At 48.5% G+C, this 10,721-nt stretch overlaps 1 protein-coding gene across 1 annotated transcript in view; it reads right to left on the bottom strand.

The window, feature by feature from the left end:
* Positions 1 to 318: 318 nt before the first annotated feature.
* chrnb2 (cholinergic receptor, nicotinic, beta 2) overlaps positions 319 to 10,721 on the bottom strand; it is a gene marked incomplete at both ends in the record, with an annotated part of 25,124 nt that continues 14,721 nt past the window's right edge. The window contains 4 exons of the mRNA XM_080857668.1: positions 319 to 471; positions 5,386 to 6,649; positions 9,234 to 9,343; positions 10,300 to 10,344. Of these exons, the coding sequence (XP_080713794.1) occupies positions 319 to 471; positions 5,386 to 6,649; positions 9,234 to 9,343; positions 10,300 to 10,344 (1,572 nt within the window). The remainder of the gene's footprint in view (positions 472 to 5,385; positions 6,650 to 9,233; positions 9,344 to 10,299; positions 10,345 to 10,721) is intronic.

Here is a 10,721-nt window from a genome sequence, read left to right as displayed (position 1 = left end):
CTAATTGGCCTGTGCCGTATGTCACTCAAAGGGAGGTCAGAGGGGATTGGAGGGAGGTTTTTTCCGTTCACCGCAGAAAAGCTGTTTGTCTGCTTATTTCCCCTTGTTTTTGTTCAAAAGCAGTTTTCATATGAAAGATGTTTGCATATGAACCCAACACTGAGTGTCTGACAGTCGGGCCTATTGGTTTTATAAAAGATCAAAAAGTCTGAACTCCCCCACACCCCCACGCTTGGCCCCTCCCTCCTCCACTTTGTCCTTCCCGTCACGCCATTGGTGGCAGGCGTTGTCCATCAGCGTGGCGGGGTGCGTAATTGGTCAGCCGGGTGTGTGGGTCATGATCTTGACTGTGGTGTTCTGGTAGAGCGGCTGCAGGAACATCCCCACCGTGCCGGAAACGCACACAAAAATGAAGATCCACAGGAAGAGGCGGTCGATCACCATGGCAACATACTTCCAGTCCTCACTCACCTGTACGTGGGAGGGTAAAAGAGAGAGAGAGAGAGAGAGAGAGAGAGCGAAGGAGAAAGAGAGAAATAGAGGGTTAGAATTTGGCACAGTATAATTTGATAGGAGTAAAGAGATGTGGAAAGGGTATATATGAAATGATTTAAAAAGAAGTGTAAAGAAAACAAGAGAGTAGAAAAAGGAGATGGGAGAGGTGTGTTGGAAGGGGGGGTGCAGTGAAGAGACAATGAGGGAAATACGAGGATGAAACAAAATGAGATGACAAAGAAAAAGAAAAAGGTTTGATAAAACAAGCAAAGGGATTAAAAGAGGGAGAAGAGAGAAAGAGAGAGATAGAGAAAGAGAGAGAGAGAGAGAAAGAGGGAGAAGAGAGAAAGAGAGAGAAAGAGAAAGAGAGAGAGGAGAGGAAGCAGAGGGGAGCAGGAGGGGAGAGGTGAGAGGAGGTTAATAGGCAGAGACTCCATTCCGCCACAGCGCTCTGATGAGGGGAGACAACTGGGGAGTCGCTCCGTAACCCTGGCGATGAGAGGAAGGGGTGTCGGCATGGTAACAGGGCTGTAACCATAGGGATGAGGCTGAGCGCAGGTCAGGCTGATGGACAGAATTACTGAGAGTTGTTAATCTCTCCTGCAGGGAGCAAGAGGCCTGGGCTTCAAGGAACAACACATGAGTGCACACCCCCCTCTTGAAACTACACACAGAGCCAAGCAACTTCGCCCATTATCACTGAGAACACATTCACGCACACATATAAACAAATATGAACAAACACACACACACACACACACACAGACACACACACAGACACACACACACACACACACACACACACACACACACACACACACACACACACACACACACACACACACACACACACACACACACACACACACACACACACATACACACACATACACACACACACACACACACAAAGTATCTCATTATTAATGATGACGGTAGCAGATTGTTCAGCTCCAATGAGTAGTATTAATAAGGTGCACATGCATACGCATACACACACACACGCACAAACACACAGGCCGTCATCATGTATTAATGAGACACACACACACATAGAACTTATCTCATTATTAATGATACTGCGTAATGAGAGACACACACACACACACAAACAAACATACACACATACATACACAAACACACACACAGACACACACAGACAGGCAGACACACACACACACAAACAAACATACACACACACATACACAAACACACACACAGACAGGCAGACACACACAGACAGGCAGATATACACACACACACACACACACACACACACACACACACACACACACACACACACACACACACACACACACACCGAATCTCATTATTTCTGTAATGAGAGACTTATACACGCTGCATGGAGGAACTTATCTCAGTAATGAGAGGACACACAGAGAGAATTGCACACATTTGAGAGCTAAGTCTATTTTCCTCTATTTAATGCTATATATTATTTTATTTTCAAATACCATGTAATCTCATCCTGCAAAACACAGAGAATGATTCTCTCTCCAACTTTCTGTTCAGAGATCTGAGAACGCACTCTTCTGAAAGAAAAGGACTTTCTATGTATACTGCAGAAAAGGATTATGGGATTAGTAACTTTACTGCACCCTAACTACTTCCTGAATGGCACAAATATACCTGAAATCCAGTTATGTGTGTGTATGCGTGTGTGTGTGTGTGTGTGTGTGTGTGTGTGTGTCTGTGTGTGTGTGTGTGCGTGTGTGTCTGGCGTGCGTGCGTGCGTGCGTGCGTGCGTGCGTGCGTGCGTGCGTGCGTGCGTGCGTCTGTGTGTGTGTGTGTGTGGGTGTGTGTGTGTGTGTGTGAGTGTGTGTGTGTGTGTGTGTGAGTGTGTGTGTGTGTGTGAGTGTGTGTGTGTGTGAGTGTGTGTGTGTGTGTGTGTGTGTGTGTGTGTGTGTGCGTGCGTGCGTGCGTGCGTGCATGCGTGCGTGCGTGCGTGCGTGCGTGCGTGCGTGCGTGCGTGCGTGTGTGTGTGTGTGTGTCTTGATCATGTTGAATAGCTCTTCCAGGCACTCTGCCGTACCCCAGCCTGTGAGGCGAGCAGTCACATGTCTGATTATCTGAAGCTCAAAGTCTTTTTGTTTTAAAACTCACTTAGTCTTATTCATGCACCCATTCTGAAGGCCATCAGACTCTTTCTCAATCTGTCTCTGTCTCTTTCTCTCTCTCAATCTGTCTCTGTCTTTTCCTCGCTCCGTTTCTCTTCCTCTTTCTTTCCATGTACCCTTCTCCCCCCACTGTCTCTCTCTCGCTCCCCTCTCGGTCTCTCTTCACCCTCTGTTTCCCTCTCCCTTTCTCGTTCCCATCTCTCTTTCTGTCTTGCTCGCTCTCTTTCCAGGACAGATCCTGCTGGAAGGCAAGTTCAGTTTTATTCTAGGAATTTCTTTCCCATTCCGCACGCAGGCAGAATGGTGTCACACAGGAGCACAGAGTCATAGCCTGGTCCCTGAAGGGTCGCCCAGGCACCTGACAGAGGGGCCCCAAGCCCCAATCTTTATTGCTGAGACTTGCCGTTAATAACACCCTCTAAACGCTGCAGTGGTGGACTAGCCTGGATACCAGACCAAACTTAGCCCCGCCACAACATTTGAGGTCTGGAAGTTCGGTCTGGCATTGTTCCGTTGGAAAGAAATTATGCCAGATATGATGCTGATCTAACCAATCAAATTGTCAGGGCAGGCTTTATATGATGATGGACAGATGATCAACCGTAACTTAATCAACCACGTCACCAAAGAGCGCGTTGGTTGAATTTGTTTTCAACAAACATGGCTGCCGCTGGAGAGCTGAAATGTGGAGATTTTAGAAGACAATGACAGCGCATTCATTTTGAAAGAGGAACAGAGAAACGCGATCAAGGCATTTGTCGATCGAAAAGATGTTTTTGCCGTCCTTCCTACGGGATCCGGTAAAAGTTTAATGTATCAGCTGGCCCGATGTTCTTCGTGAAGGTAATACTACATTGCTCTGATTGGTTCTAGATAAATCCAATTGAGCGAAGAGGCATTTTTTTTCCTGGTACGGTTGAAACACTCCCCATAATCACAGCCCAATGGAGCAGTATCAGACTAATATTCTGACTAGAATTAAGAGTATGACATCGTCAGGCTAGTGGTTGACAGTAACAGAACGGTTAGTCTGTAGCTCTACTTTTGAAGGTTCAGTGCGAACAGTATGGAAATGTCACAGCCTTCACATTGATTTTCACAAGATTTCTGCGATTGCTAAGCAAGCCAGTTCGACAGTTTTGATTGCATGAAATTACAATAATTTTGTTTTGAAGCACAGTGTGGTCGTGGGGTTGCTATTGTAGCTTTCACGACAACGTAGTGGTTTGGACATGTCGATTCATGTCGATTATAGCTGCCCACCCCACGTATTCAAATGCCCTACCCACCCCATCCCTCCCCTGTTAACCCCCAACCCCCCATCCCCCACCCGCTCCCTGCCCCCCCGTGTCAGACACCTTCCTGTGCCACTGTTTATCCAATGGTTGATTTACCCGCCAAAGGGAATTTATAGCTTGTAAGTTTTCCATCTATTATGTTCCCATCATTCTTGGTGTCCCTCCATCATATTCTAGCGAGCACAAGTACATCTTAATGCGTTTGCCTTCACTGCACTGTGATTGACACTGGATAAAAGCATTTACAAAATCAATGTTTTTCAAACCTGCCCCCTGGGACGGACTGCATCAGCGTGTCCGCTGAGTAAAGATAATGATAACGGCTGGGATCTGCTGAATCAGGCCCTGTGTGGATCAATCAGTGGAGTGGGAAAGACTAAAGGCTGATTTATGCTCGGTTACGTAAGCGTAAGCGCAAGCGCAAGAGGCCGCGCAAGCCCCTTGCGTGCCCTTTGCGCGACTTTTCACGTCTTGCGTGCGTCGGCCCCGTTTTCTAGACTTGCGCCATTTTACGCAAGCCCATTGTTCAGGGTGTGAATTGCTTGGCAACACCTCCGACGCAACGCGTAAGCACCTATCAATTCATGCTCCCTTTAGAAGCATGCAAGGGCCTTAAACCTGTACTCGACGGCCAACCCCCTCTGAAAATGACCAACAACAAAGGCTGTGTTAAATGGCTATGTGAAAATGCAGAGTAAATAGGCTCTGTACGCTTCCATGTTAAAGCGGCTCCAGCCAGTTTTAGCCCTATTACAAAAACAAAACAAGAGGGACACCTTCTGCTTGTCAGCCCTCCGCCCCGCGGAGCTGCAGATGGGGTCAGTGGACGGAAGAGATCTGATGAAACTCGCAAAGGGGGTTGCCACGGTTCCCCTAGAGAAAGGTTATGACTCGAGCTTGATACCGGCAGGGTGTAAATATTTGAAGAGCCGAGTTGTCGAAACGCCTCTTGCTCACTCCACTGAGTTCTGGTCAGTTTTAATGCCGCTCCTTCTCGTTTTTTATGCATGTTTTGTTTTGACAGAAATCGGAGCGCTTTTAAAAAGGGCAGGTTAGGGGAACGCGAGAGAGGGGTTGAGGGCGACTCATTTCACACAGTCAAGGCCACATGGGGCAGAAATGGATGGGCTTCCTGCTCAAATCCCCCTGAGCCTAAGCTTAGTGAGCTCAGGGGGATTTGTTTGATGAAAATGCACACGTTAATGGACATATTGATTAATATTCATTCATATTTTGAGGGAGGAGCTCTATACAACATAATCCCATACTAATGAATGAATGTCAAGCACTTTTTAGAATAAAAGAGGAATTATGAAGGTTTGGTCTAAAACTAGTTACCATCATCAATAGCCCAGTCGGCACCGCTAAAAGTTGCTAACTGGCAAACATGCTAACTCGCGTCTTTTAGCGAGAACGTTGGAAATGTGAGTGGTGAGTGGTGGGTGCTGACTCACGCTGCGGTCGTCGTCCTCGCTCCTCATGTGGTTTGCGATGAAGCGCACGCCGTCCACCGCCTCGTCCAGCCCCGGGCATGCCTGTCCCAGCAGCGCCTGAGTGAGAGCCGCGGGCGGCGGCTTGCCCCGCGTCAACACGGAGGTCTGCAGGGGTGCCGCACCTCCTCCACTTCCTACCCCACTTCCTCCTCCTACTCCTCCTACTCCTCCCTCCCGACTGCCGGCTCCGTCCCTCAGTCCGTTCACCCCGTCGGGTGACTCCCCAGACACTCCTCCTATCTCCCCCCCAAACTGCTTGACGGAGGCGTGGTTGACATAGCACGTGCATGCCTCGCTGCTATTCTCCTTCCCGAACCCTCCTCCAACTCCTCCAACTCCTCCTGCTGTAGTCGTCGTTGACGACCCACCCGTCGCCATGGTAACAGCTCCTCCTCCCCCTTCTCCGTTCCCGTCTATCCCGAGGCCCAGCCCCGCCAGGATCCCAAGACCCCGCCCCCCTCCGGTGGCGGCGGCCTGGCGTCGCTCGTGGGCGTGGCGCCGGTGTCGCAGCTTCTGGCGCTCGCTGCTGTTGTGCGGCTGCTGCATGAAGAGCAGCGTGGGCAGCTTGTTGAGGAACACCAGCTTGACCCACGGCGGCATGGTGTGCGTGGTGGGCGAGCGGTGGTGCACGTTGAGCACGCACACGCTGGTCACGATGGAGAACGTCACCAGCACCATGGTGAACATCAGGTACTTGCCCACCAGCGGCACGTCCAGCGAGGTGGGCGGCACGATCTTGGAGATCAGCAGGAGGAACACGGTGAGCGCCAGCAGCACGGAGATGCAGAGCGTCATCTTCTCGCCGCAGTCCGACGGCAGGTAGAAGACCAGGATGGCCAGCGAGGTGATGAGTATGCAGGGGATGATGAGGTTGATGGTGTAGAAGAGCGGCTTGCGGCGGATGATGAAGTCGTACGTGATGTCCACGTAGTTGGGGTGGTGCCGGTTCTCGTTGCGACGGCCGGGCAGCGCGATGATGTCCCACTCGCCGCTGGGCGTAAAGTCGTCCATGCTGGCCACGTCCGTGCGCAGCACTAAGTCCACCTCCGAGCGGTCGTACGTCCACGAGCGGAAGGTGAGCGTGCAGTTCTGCTGGTCGAAGGGGAAGTGTTTGACCTCGATCTTGCAGGCGCTCTTGTAGATCGCCGGGGGAAGCCAGAAGACGCTGCCGTCGTGAGAGACCACCGCGTTGGAGTAGAAGGATACTTCATACATGCCATCAGCACTGAGAGGAAAGAAACAAAGGAGAAAGAAAGAAAAAAAGACAGAGAGAAAGAAAGAAAGAATATGGGAAGGAGTGGATCAGAGAGGGGGGTAAAAAGAGAGCACAAAGATAGTATAAGGGAGAGATCATTAAACACGTTGGTACTGAACTATGCCCGCAGCTGTGTACTGTGGTAATCTTTCATTTTCTGCATTTCCAGTGGTCGGATGTGCATAGCTTGTTTTGTGGGCCTAAGGCTAAACAAATATTTCATTCCAATATGCAAGGAGAAAACAGAATAGATTAGAATAGAATAGAATAGAATTTTAGGCAGGTTCTGACAACACTTCTCCCACCCGGCTACTGTCTACTGTTTTCCTGGGATACAGCCTCCACATAGTTCTCAGACATCCATGGTCTGACAGGTAAGTCACTGGACATCAATACATATCCAGACATAAATATGCACTGCCACACACAAATACACACAGCAAAATAAACAAACGCACCTATGCAAGTAAGCAGACACAAACACACACACACACACACACACACACACACACACACACACACACACACACACACACACACACACACACACACACACACACACACACACACACACACACACACGTATTCACACACAGATCTGGCAGTAGTGTCTGCAGTTCTGAGCGAGTAGGGGTACATAGTTAGGTTTATCTTGTGCACATCGCTGCAGAAGAGGAGAAGAGAGAGATAGATTGAGATTCAGATAGGGCTGGTGGGTGATGGAGGGATACTAACAGAGAGGGAGATGGAGGGATACAGACGGAGAGGGAGATGGATGCTTCTGTTACAGGCAGGTAAGGCCAGGTCGGTAAGACGACACACAGACACGTCAGCCACAGTAAGACGACACACACACACCGGCATCTATGACACGTCACTCATGGAAGTAGAACCAACCTGACCCATCTATTCAGTAACATGAGAGAGGGAGAAACACAGAGAGGGAGACTGAGAGAGAAAGAACGAGAGAGGGACAAACGGACAGAGCAAAAGAGAGAGAGAGAGTGAAAGAGCAAGAGATAGAGAAAGACAGACAGAAATAGAGAGAGAAGACAATTGGGAGGGAAGCGGAAGGTGATATGCTGACAAAATAAAGAGGAAAAAATAGTGGAACAGGTGAAAGGAGAGGCGTCTACTTTTCCCAGCATCATAGTGCAAACACCACGGGGCCATGGCAGTAAGACGAAACACTCACACACACACACACACACACACACACACACACACACACACACACACACACACACGCACACACGCACACACGCACACACACAAACACACACACACACACACACACACACAACACAGACACATATATCAACTACAAATTAATGATGGAGGTAAGATCTGACCGCTGAGTCACAGTAACTCAAGTAAGAAACGTAAAGAAGACACAGATTGGGTGAGAGAGGAGGGGTGGGGGGGGGGGTGTAATACAAGCAGATACGAAGCTGTCACAGATAGAAGAGACACAGATACAGGTAGAGAAAAAGAATATGGGAGTGATAACAGAAAGTGCAAAAAGACCTACGTGGGGTAACTAGGTTTTCTTTTCCACACTCATCAAAACAGCACAGAACGTAATCTCTCTCTCTCTCTCTCTCCCTCTGTCTCTGTCTCTCTCTCTGTCTGTCTCTCTCTCTCTGTCTGTCTCCTGTCTCTCTCTCTCTCTCTGTCTCTAAGCCATGTCTCAAAGAACATGATGGCTCTCACTCTCTGAATGAGCCGGTTGGTTAAACTCCCCTTTTAGGGCTGTTGTCAACCTAAGGTGCTTACGGTGCTGCTGCCTGTGAAGCTAATGAGCGGAAATAGTGTGTCTTTGTGCTGATGTCTCTTGATGGCATTAGGAACTAATAGATGGAAAAGGGCGGTTGGCCACCCTCACGTGCATCAGCCGCAGAGAGAGACTGACTCCTCCTTTTCCAGATTAAAGCAGGCTTAGTGCCTGAACAGGCTTGCATGGAGAGAGACAGAGAGAGAGAGAGAGAGCGCGAGAGAGATAAAGAGTTGGCCAGGACGAAAGAGGGAAAGAAGTGACGTGTGACACATGTTGGAAAAGATTTTAGAAAAAAAAATGAACAGGCTTAATAAATGTTATGTTATTTTCCGTGCCAGTCACAAAGACTCTGTCCCCATTCTGCCTGCGTAGCTTTGGGTGTGATCTGGAGTTTATTAGGGGGCTGCTCAGGGTGTAAGAGACAGGGACAGAGACAGCGACTCAGAGTTCAGACCTCTGAATGTGCTTCCCTAGATACTTAATATAACATTCCATCATGTCCTCTGTTCTCTGTCCTCTGTGCTCTGTGCTCTGTAGGGGATAATAGACCCAGCCCTCGGTTAGACCACGCACGTGTGAGGCAGATACACCATCACATCGCAGACTTAGTGAAACTGTGTAACAGGTATACCCCTGCATTAAACTTATGCTCTACATTTTTACAATCTACATCATACATTTCCATGATGTATGAGTGACAATATGCTCTCTCTCTCTTTCACTCTCTCTCTCTCTCTCTGCCTCAAACTCCTCTTCTCTGTGTCGGGTGGGACTCACTTGTTGTAGAGGACGATGTCAGGCAGCCAGATGTGTTTGGAGGGCAGCCTGACCTTCAGCATCCCGTCAAACTCCTCCGGTACCCATGTCAACCGGTAGTCCTGCCACTCCTGGGCTCCGGGCCAATCACAATACAACCCCCCAAGCACAGCCAGCCAATCACCAGCCAGCCAGCCAATCACAGGTGAAAAGGGAAGGAAGGAGAGAGAAGAAGAGAGGTGAAAACCATTAAAAAGAGAAAACAGGGCACCATAATTGCTGTGTTAAGGTGGAAGGTGGGTGGCTCTAAGTAACAAAATTGCAATTTTTGATATTGCTTTATATAGCTGCAGAGGTGTCCACTGAGGTGGCGCCCCCTACCATGATGGAGTAGAGCAGGTGTGCGTTATTGAAACAAAACAAAAAATCTATGAAAGTGTGAAAATGATAAATGAAAATGTGCGGACCCGTGTGTGGCCATTCGGCAGTAATTGCTTCATTACGGTGGTGATCCAATGGCCTTGGGCAATGCTAATTCACAACAAGGGCTTATCATGACATGAGAGGTATTCTAGGTGAAACAACAGCAGCTATCCTTCAGTGAACCTAAGCAGCTGTTTAAAGGACCTTACTTCCAACGATTCACACCACTATCAACTGCCCTCAAGCTCAAGCACACCGACACACCGACACACACACACACACACACACTCACACAAACACACACACAAACACTCTTCTCTTCGTGCACATTTGCCTACAAATGAATTCTATGTATGTGAGCAACTGTTTGCCTTACTGTTTGTAAATGCAATGACCTTGGTATAATGCGGTGTGTGCATGTGTGTGTATGTTCGAGTGTTCTTACGTGTGTGTGTGTGTGTGTGTGTGTGTTAGTGAGTGAGAGTGTGTGTGTGCATGTGTGTATATGTGTGTATCTGCATACATGTGTGCTTCAGCCAACACATGCGTGCACATATGGGAATCTCTTTCTGTGTGTGTGTGACCTATTTCATTGTGGGTGAACCTGGAGAGGGACGTGGAGGAGAGGGAGTGTGTGTGTGTTGTTTGGCATGTGGAGATTCACCTGAGTCAGCCAGACGTTGGTGGTCATAATCTGCTCCCTCTCGTGCTGTGAAGACACACACACACACAGAAACACACACACACACACACACATCAATCCGTCTCCCCTCTCATTTTTGAAACACATCCACATTTTCACTTTGCAGTAATGTTCTATTGACTGATGAGGAGATACACTTCAATCCAGCTGAAAATGTCGCCTCAATACTTTCTTGAAAGGACTGTATATGAACTGCACATTAAGGTACACACACACACACACACACACACACACACACACACACACACAAAGAGACTCTTAAGAGCAAAGCATAAAGGTAATTATCTTCATCTGAAATAAACCCATGGAAAAACAGATACAATTTATGAGAAGAGAGATAGATAGATGGATCAATACAGAGGGTAGAGAGAGACAGTGGGGTA

Source organism: Sprattus sprattus, assembly GCF_963457725.1.
Source record: "Sprattus sprattus genome assembly, chromosome: 19".
Classification (NCBI taxonomy): Eukaryota; Metazoa; Chordata; class Actinopteri; order Clupeiformes; family Clupeidae; genus Sprattus; species Sprattus sprattus.
The sequence above is the reverse complement of the archived record's forward strand: the minus strand, read 5'-3'. Positions and strand labels throughout refer to the sequence as shown.